General features: G+C 38.1%; 4 protein-coding genes across 6 annotated transcripts; 1 reads left to right on the forward strand and 3 right to left on the reverse strand.

The window, feature by feature from the left end:
• Positions 1–3,847: 3,847 nt before the first annotated feature.
• LOC129789355 (conserved oligomeric Golgi complex subunit 8) lies at positions 3,848–6,112 on the reverse strand. The gene is made up of 3 exons (XM_055826133.1): positions 5,955–6,112; positions 5,422–5,891; positions 3,848–5,120 (listed from the first exon to the last, which is right to left on the reverse strand). Exons 1-3 carry the CDS (start codon positions 6,007–6,009, stop codon positions 4,008–4,010), a joined length of 1,638 nt encoding a protein of 545 aa, XP_055682108.1. The 5' UTR covers positions 6,010–6,112; the 3' UTR covers positions 3,848–4,007.
• Positions 6,113–7,376: 1,264 nt separating this feature from the next.
• On the forward strand, positions 7,377–12,308 carry LOC129789382 (protein spaetzle 4). The gene is made up of 3 exons (XM_055826174.1): positions 7,377–7,983; positions 10,239–11,191; positions 11,305–12,308. The coding sequence occupies exons 1-3, from the start codon at positions 7,957–7,959 to the stop codon at positions 11,744–11,746; spliced, it is 1,422 nt and encodes a 473-aa protein (XP_055682149.1). The 5' UTR covers positions 7,377–7,956; the 3' UTR covers positions 11,747–12,308.
• LOC129789285 (disks large homolog 5) lies at positions 12,118–21,057 on the reverse strand. Of its 3 annotated transcripts, none has more exons than XM_055825963.1 (10): positions 20,691–21,057; positions 20,446–20,559; positions 19,695–19,974; positions 16,453–19,623; positions 14,676–15,175; positions 14,058–14,609; positions 13,758–13,983; positions 13,450–13,688; positions 12,926–13,375; positions 12,118–12,811 (listed from the first exon to the last, which is right to left on the reverse strand). In XM_055825963.1, exons 2-10 carry the CDS (start codon positions 20,534–20,536, stop codon positions 12,696–12,698), a joined length of 5,625 nt encoding a protein of 1,874 aa, XP_055681938.1. In that variant the 5' UTR covers positions 20,537–20,559; positions 20,691–21,057; the 3' UTR covers positions 12,118–12,695. The 3 variants fall into 3 exon arrangements, with proteins under 3 accessions (XP_055681938.1, XP_055681941.1, XP_055681939.1); XM_055825966.1 differs by having other exon boundaries at positions 20,446–20,516; positions 20,691–21,050; XM_055825964.1 differs by having other exon boundaries at positions 14,679–15,175; positions 20,691–21,050.
• Positions 21,058–22,356: 1,299 nt separating this feature from the next.
• Positions 22,357–24,009, reverse strand: LOC129789444 (F-actin-capping protein subunit beta). The gene is made up of 3 exons (XM_055826263.1): positions 23,837–24,009; positions 23,082–23,666; positions 22,357–23,016 (listed from the first exon to the last, which is right to left on the reverse strand). The coding sequence occupies exons 1-3, from the start codon at positions 23,837–23,839 to the stop codon at positions 22,780–22,782; spliced, it is 825 nt and encodes a 274-aa protein (XP_055682238.1). The 5' UTR covers positions 23,840–24,009; the 3' UTR covers positions 22,357–22,779.
• Positions 24,010–24,025: the final 16 nt, after the last annotated feature.

Consider the following 24,025-nt stretch of genomic DNA (forward strand, 5'->3'; position numbering starts at 1 on the left):
TCAGCAGTGGGTGGGTGTTATATTTTTCTGTAACGAGCACAAAATTATGTGAAGAAAGAAAGAAAGAAAATATTGTAGAAGAATCGCAGTGTGAATGGAAGAAATAACAAGCGAAATTAAATTTTATTTTCTTCTCGCTCACCCTCTTGCTCTTTTTGCCTAATACCTCACCCCTAAGGAGCACAAGGGTGTTTTTCGAAATGTGCTGGTAACATTTCAAATGGGGAGGTGGGGGCGACTGATACTTATCCACCCCCAATAGAATTTCACTTTCCCACACTACCACTCAATGGCCCCGGGGAATGGAAATAAAATGGAAGGAAAGTTGGTGGATACAAGAGTTACTTATAAAGTCTATCTGATGGTCAGTGTCTGAGTCGCTCCTTTTGAACTTACCAAAAGAATCTCTGCTTCACTTCCTTGAGCAAATATCTGCATAGAACTTGATGGACTCTTGCATGAGACTTAAATCTTCAGCCAAGCATGAAAGTGCTTCTTGAGACTCTGGACGCGTAGATTCCTTCCGCAGAGAAAATCCAAAATTTATTTCCTCACTCAGCAAACTTACACCTCTTCCACCCCAAAAGAGGCCACCCAGTCCTATCTCTTTCAATGAATTTTATAGCATTCACGAAGAAACAAATTATTATGTTAAAATATGTATTTTTAAGCAAAAAAAGGCTATGAAAAGGAATAAGTTGTAAAGACATCAGATATTTGGGGGGGGGGGACATAGAAAATCCTACAAAGTTTCACCACTTCTCGTAAAAGCACCCCTAGCAATGAATGGGTGTCATTTATCAGGGCGCAGATCGATTTCCATAACTAATGAGATTGCTGTCACACCACTGGAAAATGATAATTATGGAAATAATTAAATCGATTAATTTTCAACATACATACTGCTCGTCGCCCTTTATCGCCGTGCCCATGCTACACTAAAACGGCCACAGAGTTGAAATAGGACAAAGGAAGATTAATCCACAAGATACTGTGGCGCTTATATGTGTCTTGTAAATCACCGTGCAATTAAACATTCTCGAAAGAAATAAGCAAATCTGAGTGAGAGAAGTTGAATTATATCCCTCTTTCTTAATGAATGTCAATGAAGAGTTGAAAATAAATTTAAGCATCTACCTCTATCTATCTTATATAAATCATTAAACATGTATACTTACATTTTTGTTCAAAATCCTCTTTTTGTTTTGTTACATATTCTAAAAAAAAGGATCGAATTTTATTTTGTTCCTAAGTAATTAGGCTATGATTAAACATCAACCAATCTATTTAAACGATTATTATGCATTTGGATTTAATAAATAATTCTTTTTATTCAGGAAATCAAACAACATAATCAACTATTTAATTGTTCAATATACATACATAATACAAAGAATATACGGAAATATCTCTGGAAAAAAATATCCTAGATAGATTAGACAAAATGATGCTGTGGTGGAAAATATGCTGTACCATAAAATTTACAAGAAATCTACTCTGGACAAGATAATTACAACTCTGACCTATACTACAGACCGAAACCAAAATGCTGAATTTCATATTAGTGAAGCGAGTATGTATTGAGCTTAGATTAGAGATTCGATGGGGCCCATTTTGCGTTTTGCCTATACACATTTGTGTCTGGCAGAGCGGGTGGGAAAAGTGCAGTGGTTCACTCCAGGCATGAGTGATACGATGAGTGGCAGGAATTGCAGAGCGTAGATCCATTTTCGAATATAATTCATACATACACTAGAGGATTCCATGCTTGATGGCATTGAAGTGGGCGAGAATCGCAGAGTGGTTACCAAATCGGATAAGCAACCCACACTATAAACCGCCCCCTAAGCCCCCGTTCTACCCCTCCATAAATCGGGTGGGTCATACCATCAGGGAGGGATCGCCTCACATTTCTGTTTGCACACGATGCAGCCGACGAGATGAGGTTTTCCTCTGCGTTGCTTGTGAATATATTCAGCCGCCCTGTGTGAACTCAAGCCAGATGAAAAGGTTGTGTGCGTGGGTGGGTGAGAATATTTAGAGAGAATAAATTTTCCATATACACACATTTTGGACATGCGAAAGCAAAGAGATTGCATTTGCACATGAATAAAGACACAACCTATAACGAAACTGCTAAACTATGTGGGGTTGGTCGAATAAAAGCTATACCGGATTGATTTGAATAGACATCTCTAAGCGCTACTATTAAAGAAGGTATGAGTTACACAACTACAAATTGGAAAATCAGTATGTAGAATTTTCCTGCTTAAACATTAGTTAGGTGTGCAACTATGAATGAAAGAAATAATCTCGTCGAAAAGAGCTGTTAACTACCTTATAGCTACTCAATACCCAAAATTCTGATAGTTTACGATCAGTGTTTTTGGTACAGAGAAGACCTAACAATATTAGAGTAGCTATCAAATGTATTTGCTTTAAAGATTCGATCTACCAGAATAATTCTATTTGTGTATTGTCTAAAATGGCTAAAATGTAGGTATGTTATGTATTTCAATTGAACCAAAGAACTTCGTATATGTGCATCAAATCAACCGCAACATCCCCGTCTGCAAGTCAAAGGCAAAAAGAAACAATCCTGAAAATGTGTTATACACCCTAAGGCTGTTTCTTTTTATATTGCAGAAATAACCCAAGTTTCCGGAATCAATATGATTGAAGCACGTTCCAAATCGATATACCCGCCCTCAATTTATCCACGTGCTACGCGAGCATTGGGGGAAAATATCATAACTTCAAGTTCCAGGCATCTCCAATGGACCAATAATATTGCGAGCTGCTATCTCTAGTGACCATAAAAAAGCGCCATAGAAAATACAATATCAAGAGATACCCCATAAATAGGGTAGGAAATGTGGGAGGGCCTTTTCAATTTCCTCTCGCTATCATTTTTTTTTGGGGAGAATGTCTCTTGGTCATAATTTTCTACCCATTCCACTTACTACAGCTATAAAACATCACACTATTTGATGGAAAGGATGAATTTAGTATGTGATGAAATTAAATGAAAGAGACTTTTATAATAAAAGTCTGAATAAAACAGAATGAACAAACAAAACCAATATATATATATATAATATAACGTTACTCTATTAGTTAATAACATTATATACATTATGTACATAGTGGTATGTATTAAATTTATCAATTTAATCAATAAATATCATGAAAAGAAAAAAAAGTATTTAAAAAAATATTGCATAACCAGTAAAAAAAATCTTTTTTAACCTTATTATGTTCAATTCGAAATGAAATATTCTTGGGCTAAAAATAATAATAAAACCAATAGACTTACTTAATTTTAAGGACTGAGGCGGTCAATGACTGTTACGGACACCTTAATTTTATGAAATACAGAACATTAATAATAAATACTAGAGCATGAGGAATAAATTTTGAAGAAAGTGCGATAAATCTTTGAGTCCAAAGGTATAATTGTCTCATTTGATGAGAGGCAACTATGTCGGTATCCTTACCTGCCTCCCAAAATGATTAATAGCCCACCATCGAGATGAAAATGCGTGTTCGCATTAAAGTGGGTGACGGACGATAACCATTAAAAAGAGCCAAATGATCATCCTCCGTTTTCCGGGATAATTTTCCATTCTCCTCCCCACTCTCGCTTGACCATCAAGGAAAGGGTCAGCCTGAGATGGAGGTACTTGACTGTGAGTCATCGTGACGGTGGGAGAGGGTGGGAAATTTATTACGGTAATTGCGAAACCCTCGCACAGGGACGAGCGCTGAATAGTGGAGGATTAAGAATTTTCATTTTAATACCATCCGATTTATATCTTTCAGCCATTTGAGGAATAAAAGAGGATCATTCTGGCGCTAATATATTACTTTCATTTTTAGTCCAATCTCAGGCATTATTACTTACTGCCCACCCGCTTCTCCCCTATCACGATGCTGAAGAAACTCCCACATTTCCTAAAATTATTGAACCGTAAAAATTAATCACTTTACAATATTGATTCCATTGACTAATTCACAGCAACACTCTCCATTCCAGATTGCATGATGATTGCATCCACACGGTTTGGGAGTAAATGGTGCAATGGCTTGAGGATGTCGCTTGGGACAAGATAGGTCAGTGAAGCCTTCTGCAGCATTTGTACATTTATACCCAAGTGCTGTGCTACGGTGTGGGGTGGAAAGAGACAGTGGATGCACTTCTGGATGTAGGGAATGAGGTCATATGCGAGGCAGGAGCACAACCTGATAAAATTGTCTCGTTCAGCTTCTGAGAAAGCCTGTTGCTCTTGGCGGTAGAAAATAAAAATGGCTTTAGAGACGCGTTCCATGGATGATTGGATAGTCTTTGCCACAGTATCAGCCACACCAAGGGGAGCACATAGTCTCAGCTCATTGAATGCTCCAAGTAGTCCATTGCAGTACGTGGCAAGTGGATGGAAATCCAGAAGTGAATCCGGTGGCGAGAGAGTATCCAGTGATGTACTCTTCCCGCGATTAAGTCCAGTTGATATCTTATTTATCAATGTATAGCTCTCGATATCTTGCTCATATTGCCGTGTTACAATTCCCACGGAATTCTGGAAATGTTGACCAATGGTACGAACAAATATTGGTGCCAATAGGCCTCGAAAATCAGCACCAACTCTGCTGAAAGACAACCCAAAGTACATGCACTGTCCTAGTACTGTATCCACAGAGTTCACTCCGCGTAATAAATCATCTTCCAGTGTCAATAGAAATGCTTCGATTTTTTCATGAAGCCAGCCGTGAAAAATTTTACTGCTGTCCCTGCTGTCATTTCCAGTAAATAGATCATCATCTTCAGTGAAAATTGCACGGTATTGCGTGATGATATTAAACAAATGGATTCGTGTTAGCTCAATTGTCTTTGTGAGATGCTGTTGGGGATCATTTTGTGGGATGCTGGCCAATATTCCTGTAAACCAACTATCTCGAGCTTGAAGAAATTTAAGTTTTAGTTCCGATGTTGAAAAAGCCTGCATACGCCTGAGATATCCAATAACTTGAAGACATTTCGGAAGCTGCATATCTGTACGCAGTTGTGCCAGCAACTGACTAAGCATCGTATGCCATGAATCTTCAATTGCTGTGGCAATGGACTGAAGAATAAAAAATATATATTTCAAAGTTTTTTTGAGATCTTTGAAAATCATAATGATATCTCCTGGACATGAATTCTCTTAGAGTGAAAAACTCCCGTGCTAAACTCCTGAAGGCTTAAGAGCTTTAAAAGAAACGTGAAAACCGGGAAAATTTCACGGGAGTTTTTTACGGATGCATTATTTTTCTTAGAGGGTCAAGCCCACGTGAAGTTTACCTCACTTTTCCCTGCAAAAAGCCTTTGGGAGTTTATCACGAGAGTTTTTCACTCTTAGAGAATACAGCCCCTGGACATCTCACCTTAATGAGTGGTATATTACTATGTTTTACACCCATTCTCTGAACATATGAAGCCAATTCAAGTGCATCCTCATATTTTCCCACCCTAATGCACGTGTCCATTAGTTGTGGAAGCTTAAGGATATCAATCAAATCCGAATGTCGTTTCATTGTTACTATATTCAGCTGTCTGGATGTATTGATGTCATCGGACTTTTTAACAAACTCCTCGCAAACATTGAAGAATTTGGGTAATTTCTCAATAAGGCCATCCAGTTTGTGCTCAGTCTCTCTGAACTCCCGGAATATCTCTCGAGAGCATTCAGATGTTAAAATGAATGTTTTATAATTGCTAATAGCCAGATCCTGTGTCTGTTCGACAACAGTTTTATTTTCTTCCACCAAACGATTTACTTCCTTTCGCAGCTGGTCAGATTTGTAAGATCCCAACTTGGACAAATACTGCAACAGCTCATCATTTTCCAGGTTCGCTACAAGTTTATTATTTTTATTTTATTTCTATTAATTGACAAGAATTCCCATGTAAGACTTACCTGGAACACCTTCGGGGTAAATTAATTTTAATACTTTCTCATTATCGTATTCCATTTTCCAGCAGAAAAGACTTTAGAAATTAATTTTCCTTAAAACTTTTCTCACAAAAACGAAAAATTTGCCACATTAATGACATTTGATGACATGTCAATGATTGTGCCTGATGATTTCGGTGAGTTGCTCGATGAAAAATTTTGTACTGCACCGAAAATTTTTTGCGGCTATCTTGTATTTTGCTTCCCGCGCAATTTAAAGAAGAACTTTTTCCCGCGAAACATCATAAATTAATTTATTAATCTAAATAAAGTATTTATAGAGAAAAGAAAATTAGTTTATTATTTAATCACAACATACCAATACGATAAAAGAAATATCAAACAAAAAGATTTTTTAATTTGAAGAAAATTAAAGATTAATTTTTAGCATAAATCACACCGGTAGTGCATGAATTAAATTTTATGAATACCGTTGTGCAAGATTTTGTATTCATATTTTAACAAGGAAACATAATTTTGTACGAAAAGGTTAAAAAAGTTAATCGCTTCAAGACAGTCCTTAAAAATATAAGACGAACTTGAGCCAAATATTAAGAATCGAAGTTTTCAGAGCAGCATAAAATTTCGCTGTTGTATGCAAGAAAAGGGAAAACGTAATTAATAGCAAATCAAAAAGATCTCATTGCAATCTTGGCATCATATTTTAATAATTGTAGCAACAGTATCACTTCATAGCATGAGAGAGAGAGTTAATTTTGAGTACTATAACTATAACGGTAGAAGCGGTAGAAGATAAATATTATCTTTTTCATTGAATGTAAACAAAATGCAGAGCAGAACTAAACCAAGAAGGTAAAACTCCATACCTTGGATGAGCGACAAATTGTCCATGAATTGCACCGCTTTTGCAAATTAATGCCAAGTGATGATGTGCACCGAGCATAAGCAAAAGCAGTGGCAGATATTGAGTGAAATGCGTGTAATCATTAGACAACCTGTCTCATGTACATGTATGTATTGTAATTCCTGACCACACCATGAACAGACTTTTTTTTGCACTCACCTCCGCACTTGCTCGCTGTACTCGGTAATCACAACAAAAATCAAAGAAGATTTGAATTTTAATCTCACACTCATAAAGAGATTGTTTAGAAATTGCTGCCACAATGTATTGAAGACTTGGCTCTTTCTTTTCTACCTATCATTTTGGAGAGCATACATATGTGTTGCTGGCAGAACAAGATGGTTTCACAGGTGATCGTTGTTTGCAAAAGCGTGGGCAAAAATACACAATATGATCTTCCGGAGTGTAATTCTCAAGGTGATGCTCATGTATTCAGCACAGTTGTGTTTTCCCAAAGAAAATCTTCTAGAAAATCGTATAAAATTTTTCTAGCAACAATGATCATTGATTGGTCAAATCTGTCCAGAGGAAACGTGGCACGAGCCACACTGAGCATCACACTACCTTATTGGCTGGTTCACTTCGGATGGATGCAGGCCAACACTACTGACCTACAAAGAGTCTTCGCACACACTTTTTCTTGTGCACAACAGTTAAGCAGTCGAGCAGTGAAGACGTTCGCGCGACGATCACATTTCTTTCAGTTCTCTCCCTCGTGTTACCATCGAGTATCATATATATTCATTCGTCAAGTTGATATTGATCGATCAACCCATGGTGGCCGCATTTAATGCGTATGGCGAAGATTTTCTTGTGGCCTCTATAATTAAGTGATCACTCTCCGTATGTGATTTGTCTAGTAGTGCCTTCCTGAACAGTGACGAAAGATGATGTGTATCAATGAGTGATCGCCATTAGATCTCCTTAAAGGAATCTATAGATTATTATTTATTCAACTTGATAAATTAAGAGAATTGTCTGACAAAAAGTGAATTTTAAATAATTGATTTTTTTTCTCTGTGCAAGATCACTGAAAAATTTATTTAGTGATCTTCTCGATCGTTTGCATCTTCAGTTGATCGAGCGAAAGAAAGAGGATAAATGGATTTCGGAAGAAGTGGCACAAATGTAAGTACAAACGGCCCACTTTGGTGCATACACGCGTTTCTTCAGTGAAAAAGAAACACTAAAAAAATCACTCCAACCTGATCTTGCAAAGTGATTTTTTTTCTTGCAAGAAAATTTCATTCATGAAAACTGTTAGTGAATATTAATGTATGGAGAATATTAATTTTATACATATTTCGATATTTCTCCTCACATACATATGTATATATGCTTATACATACATATATGTCTAAGTGAAAGTTAAGACATTGAGGAAATGTGAAAAAGAAATCCCATGTGTGAGAGAGAGAGACTTTCACCGAACCTTCCATGTCCACAATTTTGAGCCACTTTGAGACATTGAATTTTTGCAAATAGTCATCTCAAACCATTTTCACCTCAATTCCATCAATATATTGCACATTTACAAAAATGTACCTATAGAAATACTCCAACCCCTTGAAATTTTCTTGAATGTACACACTCATTTTCTTCATGGAATTGATCTTACTTTGTAGCCATTCATGGAATGATATGATTGCCAGTAGATTAATAATATATTAATCTGTGACATCTCTCGTAACGCCATTCACATTTTAGATAATTGCGATGATGACGCTAGAAACCAGATCAAGCATCAAGACGGAAACTTTTACTCTGCGTAAAATTCACCTTTCCACTAAATTACTCTGCAAACGGGTCTTTCTCATAAGATAAACTCTCTGGAATTTTCAACTAAACACCAACATAAAATTGTATCTCCATGAAATCGTAATTTTGAAGTTAAATACTTTGTGTACATTATCAAAAATGCTGAAATAATACCTAAAGATTAATGTTTAAATTTAATTTGTGTGCGCATATTTTAATATTTATATTATTATTTGACTTTCGCAATATTTAAAATATTCAATTAGTTATACACACACTTAGAATTTATGACAAAATTCAAAGAAAAGATTTTTGCTCATTTTCTCTATAGTGCTTCGTGATTACAGCTAGGAGTTTAATCAATATTTAATTTTAAGCAATGGACTACAAAAAAATGGCTAAAGAATGCATGAATTTTCAGTCTACAGAGAAAAAAAGAAAGGTGACAATAAAGAGATTGAGCTCTTTAAAAATAAACCTTTTATTGATTGTAAAAAAAAATCATTGCAAGATGAGTGAATCATTGAAGAAATTTAATTTTTACCTGAGAAAAAAAAGCGTCACATTTCTTCACTATATGGGCACACTTTCGGAAAGGAAAAAGCATCATAAATGCATCGAAGGTTGTTTTCTATTTCATTTATGGGCGATTGAATAAAACACCTAGATTATTAATGAGGTATAGTGAGAAAGAGAGAAAGAATAACAACGTATCCATTAAGAAGTTACAATGAACCCTATAGCTATGCCATTTGGAGAGACCGCATCCAGTGATGCTGCTCGATGACCGATAAATTCGTGGTCCTTTTCGAGGTGAATGCCGACGAAAGAGAGAATCTCGTTCGGATCATTGACCTAGAGAAATACATTATTCGGGCACATCTTGCACCAAGAGCCTATTTGGGTCAATCTCTCATTGATTATGTTGGCTTCTACCTCACAGTGTAAGTGTATTGGACCAGAGTGCGTGGATCTCGTGTAAGAAAGCGAAATGCTTGTGCATTGAGGGAAAAAACGAAAGTCCCCATCGAAGGAAGATGTTAGGCATACATAGTATCCCACGCTCATTCAAAAAATATCCCATACATTGAAACGATTTCATCTCACAGATGCTAATCTTCGCGGTGTTACTTTCTTTATATTTGATCTCAAACTTTGAAGATCGACACTGCTAGAATCTTTCTTACTGCATATGTCTTGTCAAGATGATGCTCTTCTGAAGGTTTTACATAATGTGAGATGAGCACAACTTTTCGTGACTGCGTATTTTTCTCATTTTCCTTTTTATTTTATATATCTCTCACGACTATGATAGATAAGTTTGAATCATTCATAGTTTGTTTTTAACAAAATGGAGCTTTTTTGTATAAAAAAATTAAAATATTGGGCCTTATTCAGCGACCAAGAAATCTTTGAAATTCGCTTGAAATCTTCAGTACAAAATTCAAAGATTTCAAGGGTTTCTTGGTCGCTGAATTAGGCCGATTATTTAATAAAAAAAAAAAGAGTAAACGATCATCAGTCTTTTCTATGCATAATTTTGCTACATAAATAGTAACGACATACTAACGGACAAACTTAAAGATCGCAGTAAAAAATAAAATATTTTTTCTTGTCTCTTTCAGATCTTCCTGATATTTGTTACAGTAGCACCTCTGACTGTTTTTGCATATGGATTTGATGCTGCTGCATCATGTGGACCAAAAGCATCACGACGAGGACGTGCACAACTCCTCACAGCAATTCCATGTGATCTCACCACACAGAGCTACTGCAACCTCCCAGGAACCGCCTATCCATGGCATGCAGTACGGCAGTTTGTACATGAAAATCAAGGATTAATGCGCCGGATGTACGGAGACATAAAGCACATATCCGTATTGCGAACTGAAATTGAGAATAATGACATCGAATTGGCAGATATTGAGCTGGCTGCATCACGGTACTCTCGGCGTGGAGATCGAAAGTCCAAATATCTCTACGCTGACTACCAGAGTTCACTAAATAGCAAGGGTAATGATGTTGTCTTCATGGAGCCACACTTCAGACCAACATCAACAACAACGTCAACCACAACGACAACCACTGAATCTACTCCAAGTGCAACTAGTGACCAATTCAGAAATAAGTACGATATTGTGGATGTAGATGACGAGGCGGAGATCAATAGTGTGTACGAAAATGCAACTGAGGAAGATCAACGGGATACAATCAAGATTGTTCAAGCACCAAATCTCTCAAATGCTACTCTGGAATCTTCCACCATTTCAAGCATACTTAAAATCACAAAATCTGATGGGGAAGACTTCACAACGACTACCACCATGTTTGACAACACCGACCCCGCTCGGACGGACTTTCCGGAAAATATCAATGATCGCATAGACGACGATATCCAAGTTGAGGAAGATAGTGAAGGTGTTGTGGATATCAAGGAAACACTCAAACAAAATGAAGCTACGGCAAATTATTTTGGAACAACAAAGCCTGATAAGAAGTCCACAGCGAAACCCATGGAAAGTCAACTATTTCAGGATACTGTACAGAAGGAGCCGCCAATTGTGAACATGAGAGGAGTGTAAGTATTTACGATATTACCCTGAAATGGAGATAAAATAAGATCCGTCATCAGTCGATCAGTCTCTGAAGAGAACGCAAACTAAATATAAAATATTTCTTTCCGAATTTTAGAAACGCTTGTCCTGTAAAAGAAGAAGTAGTTGCTCCTTTTTGGGCAAATAACACAAGAGGTGAAGTTCTCGCTTTGCTCAACCTCTACCCATTTGAGCAGTACGTCCATTGGGAAAAGTGCACGCACGAACATAAGCAGATGTACTGTCGTGAGGGCTGTCGTTGTGAGCAGCAATATCGACTTCATCGTCTTCTCGCCTACGATCCTCACAATGAATGTCGCGGCATCTTCTCTGATTGGTTTCGCTTTCCTTCCTGTTGCATTTGCAAATGTTACGACATCCCCGGGGATTATCGTGTGACATCACGTAGTCCACGATCACCTGTTCTCAAGTCGATTGAGAGGGCAAAAAATGAGTTACAGCGTGCCGTCTACGGACATGCAACGGAAGATTGGTATCACCATCGAATGGATGATGGGCTTCATGATGAATTTGACTAGCAATGGAGAATACACAAATGGGAGTGATTTCGATGCTCTTTATAGAAAAGTTTCAGTCGTAAGGATATCCTCCCGAAATTATTGTTAAACTAGTCGATTATCGAAATAAAAAAATACAAGCGAGGAGCCCACCCAATTACATTAAAAATCCATTCCATTTTTGTTAAATTGAGATTGTTAACATTATACTTTAAGATTTCTATTTTAATAATAATGATAAAAAATATTAGAAAGTAAGGAAAAGTGCTCATTCAGAATAATTCTTTGTTTGTTCATAATGCTTTCCATTTTTCCCCCATTTTTATATGCAAAAATTAAGGCTAGTGATTCACATTATGTTGTAATTTAAGTATGTAGTAAAACACAGAGTATAAATTTAAAAAATAAATGTATTCATAGAGATATAAAAAATAATTATTTATCAAAAGCATTGAAATCTTCAATATGTTATGTTACTAAAAATTAATTTGTTGTATCTTTAAGCTAGTGAGCTGTAAAATTTTTTTCTTTTAAAAAAATTCTTGTAAATACATTTATATGATAATAAAAATTCAATACAGTATATATTTTAGTTTTTATGTACTTTTATATAAAATTTTCTTCTTATAAAAATTTCTCCCGTCTCTTCATTTTTTCCCAAATAAATTATAGAATTCTTTTTCAGTATAAAGTCATTTCAATTTGTAGTGTGTGATACATTAAAGCAAAATACTGTGTGAATAAAAACAACCCCCAGAACCATAAAAAAAATGATGCAGAGTAAAAAAAAATAGCTAAAGACACACCCTAAATAATTAATTAAAAAATATATATATTCCTGCATTGAAGGGATTTTTTTGCATAAAAAATCCACTGTGTTTCATAAATAAAATGAGTTGCAACAAAACGTTTTTGTGGAAGACTTGAGCAAGGCCATTTAATTCCCATTTAAGGCACTCTCTGTCTGTTTCTACGACGCTAAGTTCGTAGAGAAGGGTATCCACAAAACTTTCTTTTGCTCATCCTCAACAGCAGCTTTCACTTGGGAGCTCATGTGATGAATATTAACTCCAGCCGGGATCACAGCTGCATAGTAAAAAAAGTCATTAACCTTATTTCTTTCTCTAAATTAATCTTCCTAATATTTTAAAAAAAGATATATGTGAGGGGATAGAAGAAGAAAAATCAACGAGAACTCACCAGAAATAAATTGTCCATAATCCGTCTCGAGCTTGAGTGCGTGCTCGTACATCTCCTTAGCTGCCTTTGCAGAAATTTTGTCCGTTGAATATCGTGAATCCTTAACTTCCTTAATTTGCTTGGCCGATCGGAAGCGCAACAACAACACAATCGGATAAATTTGACATCGCTGAACTCTATCAACGGCCGAAATGCAAATATCCAGAATACAGTGCCTCTTCTTATCACGCACATCCTTAATCGCTTGAATTGTTGTGCACTCGAAGATGTTACCGCGACGTCTGTAGTCAACGTAAACATTATTATGTAAATTCTTCTCGAGGGTCTCCTCGGAGCAATTCATCGGTTGCAATTTGCATCGTTCAAACTCTTTCGGAAAATCCGTCTGGAGTTTATCAACAACACACTCTGCCAAGGGTCCTAGCACCAGAACAGGCCTATAAGATGGATCTATAAATTCGGAAAGATTAAAATTCATTCAAATTACCACGATGGAAGAAATATGCAAAATAAAATTGTCTTACAGTCCAATCGTTCCATTCGAATGTAACTATTAATTGTTGTCTCATCATTGAGCATTCCCGAATCGGAAAACCAGCTAAGCTGTGTATTGCTGAAACTAGCCAGCTCCTTTGAATCTCTCGATGAGCTCCTCTGATGTTTTTTGCGCCTAAAGAAAGATCGTCTGGCGGATGTTGTACTTCTTCTAGATGTATTATCGGCATCCGTTGTATCTTGATGTAGTCGCTGTTCCTCTTCCACCCTAAAAAACATTGACAATTTTCATTGCAATAATTCCGCAAAGTATCATAAACATTGAGTGGAGAAATACTTTGTTTGACTTGGAATAAGTCCACATGATATACGATGTCCATACTCATCCAGTGTCCAAGCACGCCACAATCCCGGTGTTCCCGTAAACATTGTATTATCCACATAGAGAACATCGTCCTTTACGAAACGTAAATCAGATTCACCAATATCCCCGGTTCGATCGAATGCAACTTTAATGTACAACGAATCAATACTCTCCTGATCGGGATCAATTTGATTGAATTCTGAAAAGAAAAATTTATATTTTAATCAAGATTTTGGCTTTGATGGATGCAAATTATGCAAATCTCCAACATACTTTGCATGTTGTGCTGCACAACAACCGAAACTTTGTCCACAGACTTTGCAATTTCTAACCAAGCTTGCTCGGCTGTAGCTGCTCTAAGGTCAACTCTATTGAATTCCAATATCTGATCACCGACGCGAATCCCAGCATTATCACCCAAAGACTCACTCTGAACTCGATGCACAAAGATACCCGTCTTATTGCCGCCCACAAAACTAATCCCCAAGGATTTCTTCTTTGTCTCAATAATCAACATCCGCGGTTCTTCCTGATACACATTCGCCCCCACCGAGACAGCTGACTGCTTCATCATCGTTTCCACCGTTGGACTGGCTGTTGGGCCACTAAATGGTGATTTTTTGCTTTGAGCCGAAGACGCCACAGTGGATGGTGGAAAGATACCACGCTGTATCAACTGCTGAGTAGTTGTGGCGGACTTTGCTGCTGACTGATTCCTCAGTTGCAGTGTCCTGGCTACACTTGGTGAATTTCGTGGTGTTGAAGATCCCGAAAGACTGATATTCTCATCCTCATCTGTACTATGCCCAGCATCGGGATCGTACTCTGAAAATGAATTTGGCGGCACAATTAGCGATACATCCAAAATATGAGTGATATTTTGAAATTCACTACTGTCTGGATTGTATTGCACAAGCATCGTCATGGAGTTGCCACACTGTCGCAGTACACTCGCTGCCAGTTCATACGTGGCTGAACGCATATTGAGTCCACACACTTCCAGCAGTTGATCTCCTGTTTGTAGGCCCACTTGGCTAGCGATGCTATTCTCCGTGACGGTGGACACAAAAATCCCGCCACCGTTATTATTGCATCGAATCGTAATCCCAAGTGGTTCCACACTCTTGTCAATGGTGACCCTCCTCAAGTCACCAGGACTAGGCTTCTGCCCGTAGCAGTAGTCCGACATGGTGTTGCGTTTATTGAGATTTGACCCATGACTTAGGACCTCAACTTGAAATGTCGGCATTGGTGATCCACGCTCACTTCCGTGATGTTCAATGGATCCTGTGCTATTCTTAACACCACTCCCTTTGCTCGTAACACTCGGATTCGATGGTATACGGAATCGTGGTGTCTCCTTCTTGCGCGGGAAAGTTCCTCCTTCGTAACTGAAATTGAATTTTACGAACATACTATTATTAATCCAAAATTGCATTTTCATTTCTTTTCATTTAACCCTCCGTATACTTTGAGGGATAGGTGACCGACCCTAGAGCTATATTTCGATTTATTGCGCCTTAGTGCTTAGAGGTATAGAACCAAGCTTTTGGAAATAAGTTCCTTGGTTATCTGAGAAGATTGTGTAAAAATTTGAGGTCAATCCGATCACCAGAAAAAAAGTTATTAACAAAAATGTAAGATGGAATTCTAAAATTGGTGTAACGGTCAAATTTATTCCAGTTTTTTTCTATTGTTACTCTTTGTCTCTTGACGATTCTAATCTCTAAAAACTTATTGAAAAAATCATCAAAAAATCCATTGAAAAATTTATTTTTGTGTTCTAAAATGGTCATAAGACTTCTTAGGGAGTACCAGGGAGTCTATTAAAGATCATTTGAACGAAAGAATTTGCTTTTCTTGCGAAAAATTCTATGGGGTCGTTCACCTACCCCAACAGTAATGCGCGTAAGTGTTTTAGTCACAGTATACGGACGGTTAAAGGAAAATTCCTTTTCCAAGACTTATTTAAGATGACTTTTTGACTATTTTCTGGAACATAATTTCTCTATTTTTTTTTATCTTTTATAAAACAACAAAATAACAATTTGAAAACATCAACAGTCAAAATCTTACAACATCTTTTAAGTTGTTAGAAAAGAAAAAAAAAGATTTTTATCAGAATCGACCCCAAAATCAAAATTTCAAAATATAATTTATTTTATTCGAGTGCAAATGGCAGAAACTTTCCTTTATTATTATGGCCATTAATTCGTTACGCTTCAAAAATGTTTTTATTTAAGAGCAATTTTTCTTTTAAAAAATCGTTTAAGCACTCTCGAGTTTAGGCCTTTTGCAATATTACAATGCAAAGTTACTAAGGGATGGTCACGTTATTTTGGAAACTCTACAGGAACAAAATGGCCAAAATGTGAGAATTTCAAATAATTTTTTTGAGCACAAAAAATTATTTTCTAATTCGAAAGTACTGAATTCTTATCAGTATTTGGCCATTTAACAAGAGTGCAAGCAAATTTCGAATTTTTGGTTTCAAAATTGGCTTGAAAATCGCTTTTGAAAGTCCCCGAGTTTCCAAAATAACGTGACCATCCCTTAAATTAATTAAGGAAACGCATTTATCCTTAACTTTGCCTCTAAAGGGAAAGAGAAATACACAACGATGGAAAATTTTGAATAAAAAGAAATAGAAAAGAGCAGATTTACTCACCCTGACGAGTAAGGAGCTTGCATATCATCCCGATCCTTGGTTGCCTGGAAGCGATGTTTATTGTATTGGTAGTCAATTGATGTTCCATGTGAGTGATGGTAGCTGGGGATATAGCTGTCAAATTCAGATTTCTCAGGAATGCTACCACCACCACCCAATAGTCCCGTTGAATCTGTTGAATGTGCTGTGGGTGGCAATGTCAGAGGGCTCACGTGTCTATACCCGTGATTATGATGCGGATGAATGGGAACAACTGGGAAGAGCACTTGATTTCGCGATGGTGGTGCATTGATAGATTGAAAGCGAGAGTAGGAAGGAAGAGTGCTGGTATTTCCAGCATTTATTCCACCAGCTACCACGGTGTCCGGACTGAGGTTCTCACTATCACTGGGATATTTGGACACATTGCGCGTCATCTTTTTCAAGGCATAGTAATCAACAGCTTCACGACTGGGCGGTTTGGTGGGAGGATCCAGAGATGGAGGACTTTTGGGAGCAAGAAATGAATCGATGGAATTTTGGCTTTTCAACGAAATAATATCCAGAGAATTCTGCTGACCCTGTTGTTGATTTAGTAGCAAATTCCCACCGCGGAGCTTCTCATTGAGATTGTAAAGGAGACTATTGTCGGATGGAGTTAAATTGAGGCTCATTCGATTGGGATGATGATGATGGTGTGGTTGATAGCGTTCGAAATCCAAATACTTGGGTGCCCTTGCGTATGTGTTGACACCACCAGAGCCACTGAGTACTTGTCCAGGACCAAGACCACTACTACCCATCGGCACAATGGGCTCATGTTCAATGCTGCGGTAGACAGAGTGTCGATTGAGAATATTTGGCGGTGGAGATTGAACATGGTACGGTATAGGATTGGAGTTCCTATTCGGATTATTTGCTACTGATGATTTTGCAGTTGTTGTCGGAGCTTTCGACGGTGGACAGGACTCAAAGTAGTCCTCCCCTTTGCGATTATTCTTTTCTTCCTTGGCCTGAAGGGCACCGGTAAAGAGCGTCAATGCTGGACGTTCCTTCTTACGATTCTGCACGATTGTCCCACTAATATTCTCATGTGCTATAACATTAGCTCTTGGCCATGTTCCCATGCTCTTGCTCTCCTTGGATTCCTTCTTTCGCTTTGATCTCTTGAGAACACTGGATTTGGAGGTATTTTCGCTATTAAGAACAGAATCTAGCAAGAGAATTGCATCATTTTCCTGTGTCAGTGTCTCCTCCGCTTCCGCTGAGTTCTTTTGGCTCTTCCCGCGGAATGTCATCTTGATGAGGTCTGTAATTTTGGACGTTGATTTTGCTGTTGGCGTTGCAGCTGGCTTAAATGGAAATTCCATGTTGGACACAGGAATTGATCCTCGCTTTGTGCCCCCCTTATCGCTCAGTCTCGTGGGCGGCTCTTCGGTTTGTGTGCAAATATTGACCATTTTATTGTACATCAGAGCACGATTGTTGGAGTTCATCTGACCAATTTGTTTGAGAGCAACAAACACAAGAGTATCATTGCGTGTTTCCTCCAGTAGCTGGAGAGCATCGCTAATACTTTTGGTAGCGTCAAGAGCTTTCCTATTGATACTGATTATGCGATCACCAATTGCCAAATTATTGTCCCTGGCTGCAAGAGAACCGGGCTCAATTTTTGAAATATAAATTCCACTTTCAAGGCACAACCCGTGTGATCGTCCCGTTTTCATATTCAGCGTTGCCGTATAGAGATGCGAGGCATTCATGAGCTGCCGCTTCACAACAACCTTGCACCTTGGAGCGCTAGAGCGTATTGACTCCAAAACTATTCTTCGAGAGACTGAAGTGCAATCGAGGTTATTCACTTGGATAATGCAATCATTTGGCTTTAGCTTTCCATCAACGACGGAATCCTTGACAACAGACACCACATACACCCCATTATCGCCCCCACTCTGACTATCATCCCTACCACCGTCGAGAACGAGACCTAATTCCCCATCAGTTGGCAAGCCACTTATGTCAATATCAATAATCTCTGTATCCATCTTCCGGAAAGGTTCCACGTCGTACGAGGCACAGCTCCAACGTGCGCTATTTCGACTGGGAGCTGGTGGTTGTGCTTCAAGATGTTCCCTCAGCTGCTCAATTTCCCGACAAGCTTCATCCTTTTGCTTCTTGATGTTCTCACTATCACGAATTGCTGCCAATAGTTCGGAAATTGCTGTGTCGCGTTCTTTTCGTAATTCATCACAAAGAATTTTCACACTGTCACGTTCCTGGACAATCTTTTCTCGCTCCGTAATAGCCCAGTCACGTCTACTCTTTGCCAAATCTGTATCCTGGGAAGCTTTTATCACTTCATTGCGTGCTTTATCGAGGGACTTTCTAAGAATCTCATTCTCCTGCTTTGCCGCCTCCAATTCCTGCGCAATCTTGTCTTTCTCCTCTGTCAGCTCTTTGCTCCAACTCTCATTGGAGGTTGACTTGAAATCCGCATGCTTCACATGATCCCCACTGCCGGATGATGCCTTTAGCGTCTGCTCCTTACACGTTTGTCGTAAACTCTCGCATTCCTTCAATAGGTCTTCTCTGTAGTGCAGCGACGCTTCCAACTCATTCTTGAGACGTTCATTCTCATACAGCAAAGCCTGTTTCTCCTCTTTGTAGCGTCCCTCAAATTCTGTGGACTTTTTCATAACAATCACAAGATCATCAGACAATTTTTGATTCTCCTTCAGCACCGTGTCCTTTTCACTCAGAATCAACGATAATTCCTGCTCAGCTGCATTACGCTGCTCTGTGGAACGTCTGAGTTCAATGCACTTTGACTCCAACACCTGATTGAGCCCTTTGATGACATCATCATTGTGCTTTAGCTGCTGCGATCGTTCATCACGCTCACGCTGAACACTATCCAGCTGCCGAATTGCCATTAGTAGCTGGTGCTTGAGTTCATCCTTCTCAATTGCCAAACTATTGTGCTCATCGATGAGTTCATCGCACTTTTTCTTGTACAACTCAGCATCTTTCACCAACTTTTCGCATTCCGTCTTATTCTGCTCATACTTTTTCTTCAGCTCATTGTACTGCTCCAAGAAAGCACATATTGTCTGACTATTGCCATTCTCGAGTTTCATGGATTCAATTATACGTGCGAGTTTTTTCTCCAAATGATGTACCTTCTGCTCCAATCTGAATGACGGGAAAATTTTATTTATAAAAAAAAGACGTCACAGATATTTTTTTCATTAACAAATTCTCACCTATTCTTCTCGCTGTTGCTCTTTGCAAAGTTGGCACGAAGAGAGCTACTCTCCTGCACTGCTGTCTCCAATTGATTCATTGCAGCTGTATATTGTTCTCGATAGTACTCAAGTCTCTCCTGAGCACTATCGCAGCGTCTCTTGCTATCAATGTACTGACGCTTAAGGCTCGAAATTTCAGTCATTGCCTCATCCAATTGATCCTTCATTGCGTCATACGCGTGAGCATTGTTGTTGCCTGATGCACCGAATGATCCAAAGTCCTGAACAATGGGCGAAACTATATTTATATAGAAGAAGAAGAAATATCTGTTAGATCTTTTCCCATATACATACGCATCATTTAGTTAGTGATTCCGCAAGAACATTGTGGATCTATCACATTGGAAAAAAAACTTTCACCACTATTCAGTGCATGAAGTAAAGGTAAAATAAACAAAAATACAAAGTCTCGCTATTTCACTCAATTAATTCGCACTCAGTTTCTCTTATATTTAATGAGGGTCAAGTAAAAAGTTCCTGTTACCAGTGAAATTAAAGGAATGCAAATGACGAGATAATTTTGCTGAGAGCTGAACACAACTAATAACAATATTCTCTAGAGAGGAGAAAAATAGAATTCCAAAAATAACGATAACAAGAACCTTTGAGAGACTCCTCAAGACACGGAATTGCCAAATTAGTTTCTTTGTGAGATGTAAAGCTAAGAAGTTTAGGGATAACTTTCTTTGGGAAAGAAGAAACAACTCACCTGATCCATTGTTCTCCATGGTGGGGTCACCGGATGCAGCCATGGTTCCTCCACTGAGTCCGTCAGAATCGCTGCAGGAAGAGACGTTCATAGTCACTGAGAGCAAATAATCGCCTTCAAGAGGCACAAGAGAAAATAAAACGCCATAAATTTCCCAATAGGCAGCCAAGAATGTCCAACTTACTAGTCGAGACGGACTTTAGGAACTTTGAGAAGCCCCATGATGTGATCACAAATCTTCTCACCTTGAACTATCCCCAGAAGTTATCCTAGCTACTCATTGTGATAAGTGTGGGCATGAGACTCCACTACTGAATGATCTCTTCCAGGGTTTAGCAGTCACTGATCCACCTTTCCAACACAAAAAGTCCAATAATATACCTATGAACGTCTCACGTTTTTTTTGCTACGTAATATTTATTTTTAGACTTTTGCCTTATTGAAAAAAGAAATAAAAACACGTAAATGGAAAAGGGCGTCATGCCCATGCAATTCCTACAAGTTAATTCAATGAAAAATGATTAGAAATTGCAATAAGAAAAAGAAAATAAGCAGGAAATGCACAAATAGGGACAACACTCCCCATCGAAACTGAAGAGTACACCTCTGTGTGGGACACACTAATGACATACTTTAATGTTCGGGGGTCAATTTGGGGCCAGCAAATGGGAAATGGCAATACGGCGGTGTGTTTGAGCCGGAAGAGTTGAAGAGCCGCTAAAAACTAATTCATTTTTTTTTCATAAAGCTCCATAAAATTCAGGTTTTATTTTATTAAATACAAAAAAAATCACTACATGAATGAACTTTGATTAATTACAAAATGAAAAAAAATGAGAGATAGAATTTAGAAAATTAAAAGACAAAAAAGATTAAAATGTCCCACGAAAATTTGAGAAAAATGATGAAAAATGAAAGTAAAAATGTACTGGTAAGCTGACCAAGCTTACGGGAGCTGTGTTTCATTCAGTGTACCAATTTTGTGAGAGCAAACTAGAACGGGAATTAATTTAAATACGCGCAAAGTCGGGAAAAGTTGAAAAGTCATACGCTAAGAAATCTTTAGAAGGCCATATCTCGAGAACGGATCCATAGATTTTCATAAATTTTTTTTTGTTTGAAAGGTCTTGAAGTCAGCTATAACATATCGAAAAATGAAAAAAAATTATGTCGCCATTTTCGAAAAATTCGAGTTCGAAATTTTCGAAAACTTTGTTTTTGACTTTAGCGCCTCTTGCGGTCATTTCTCGAAGTTGCAATGTTATAGACATTTGTAGGGTTTCTCGAAACCTTTGATTTGCGCTTGAGTTGATCAAGATCGGACATGTAGAACCCGAGATATGACATGCCAACTTTGGAAGGCTATATCTCGAGAACGGATCCATAGATTTTCTTCATTTTTGGCATGAAGCTAGATAATATGGTCAGCTACAACATATCAAAAAATGAAAAAAATTTATGTCGTCGTTTTCGAGATATTCATCGAAAACTCATCGAAAATTTTCTTTTTGATTTTTGGCTCTCTAGCGGTCACTTTTGAAACTTCGGATGTTATAGAGAGTTGTAGGGTTTGTTGAGATCTTTCATTTGACCCCATTGGTTTTTTGGAATGTGGGGACCCTAATTCGTGCTCATCCCAAGTTTGAGCCCGATCTGACGACTTTCGATTTTGCTCGGTACACAAAAGCTGTGTCTGAAAGAAACACAGCTAAAATATTTTAAAAAATTCTGTGAAAAGAAAATGCTCTCTTTTACGATGCTCACATCAGTATTACGTGTTCTAGCATTTTAAAAGACATTTTTAGAGAAATTATAAACGACCACTGAAGAAGATCCGGACAGAATAGGTTTGAAACTTTATTGGGTCAAGAAACTCTGCTGGGTGAAGACAACTAAAATTATGACTCACAGTTTTTCTTAACAATTATCCATAATTTATTCTTGCGCTGTATTATATTTTGTTACATTTAATTAAATATTCCGTATCAATCGTATGTAGCTAAATTAAAAAAAAAAAAAAAGGAAAAATGTAATGTGAATTTCTACGGAACACATTAGCACTAGTGCAAAATTACAAAAAAAATTATTTATGTCGGTTTTAAAGAATGAGGAATGAAATAATATTAAAAATTCATTTTAAAATTAGTGCCAGGACTTCTGCGTTAAAAAAAACTACAATTGTCCCTCAATTATTATTCCACTGAAATTATCCACGGAGTCAGGTGGCGAAGCACTTTGATTGGGGGAAGAGGGTGACAAAGTCTGCATTGTGTCTGCAGCAGATGAATTATACTGATCATAAATTGAACCATCATCCGAATTCATTGCTCAGCCTCAGTTGTCACTTTTATTCCTACGGGCAATCGCTGCGGCCAGATCCTGCTTGATGGCATCATTGGCACGCTGATCCACCAGAGACTGGGTGCTTCGGAGACCGTTAACAATGTCCTTGGTTTTGCCAAAGTAAATCTCATTGAGGGTGTTGCGAATTTTGTTTTCCATATCCTCAACCATTTTACCAATGTTGGCAATGTGCGGACTAGACTCGCTCACATTGGCATCCTGCTCAATCTGAAATTATTTTTTAAATTTTATTTAAAGAAATAACAATCTGTGAGATGAGAATATGAATTTACCTGTCTCGTTAGACTTCCACCCAAGTTCATTGTACCGGAACCCTGTTTGTTAGTCTGCAGCCACAACATAGCAGTAGAGGTCAACTTGTAGTGTGCAGTCCTACCTGTGCTCTTCTCCTGCACTTCGACCACATGAATGGAGTCCCAGCAGCCCTTGATCTTCTTACTCCCATCGCCGGCTTTCTTAATAAGAATAACCCCCGCAAATCCATGATCCAAGTCCCACAGGTAGGCCGAAGATACGCCACCTTCATAGTACATCTCGCGGTATTGGTCAAATGCATGATTTGCCTCAATCTCCAATTTCCTGAGACGCTCCGATGGCATTGACCCATCTTCCAGGGGTGGATCATACGTATTTGACCACGGCGATCGGTATGAGTCACCGTCGCGGTTATAATCGCACAGAAGATAGTCACGGCCGGTTTCCTTATCCTTGGAAATCTTCAGCGGCTGATCCACTGATGACAGCAAATCTTCGCACAGCCCCGGAGCTAAATCTATCAGGTCAATTAGATTTTTCTCAATCTTCTGCGGCGGTAGGCGTCTCATGAGATCAAGCGCACAATCCATTTGCTGTTCCGTCTGCCCGAGGAGGAAAAGTACACCACAATATACGATTAGATAAGGCCTAAAGAATCACATCGCTAAAATTGTGAGTCTTGCACTCCAAGTTCCCTTAATTGTTACGGGTGGGGCGTGACACACAATTTCTGGCCATAGCACCAGAATTTCATCCAAAATGAATACATTACCATTTTTTATCACAGTTGCGAGATTGATTTGAGCAAACGATACTTGCAAAACTGATAAGAACGACTGGAAAATTAACAATTCCTCTCACACGGTGCACTTTTTCTCCTTAAAATTGTGATACATATATTTTTTGACATTTACACCAATTTTATTAGGAGTCCCATATTTACATGCACTAAGCTGGCGAG

This window comes from Lutzomyia longipalpis, chromosome 2, assembly GCF_024334085.1.
Source record: "Lutzomyia longipalpis isolate SR_M1_2022 chromosome 2, ASM2433408v1".
NCBI classification, from domain to species: Eukaryota; Metazoa; Arthropoda; class Insecta; order Diptera; family Psychodidae; genus Lutzomyia; species Lutzomyia longipalpis.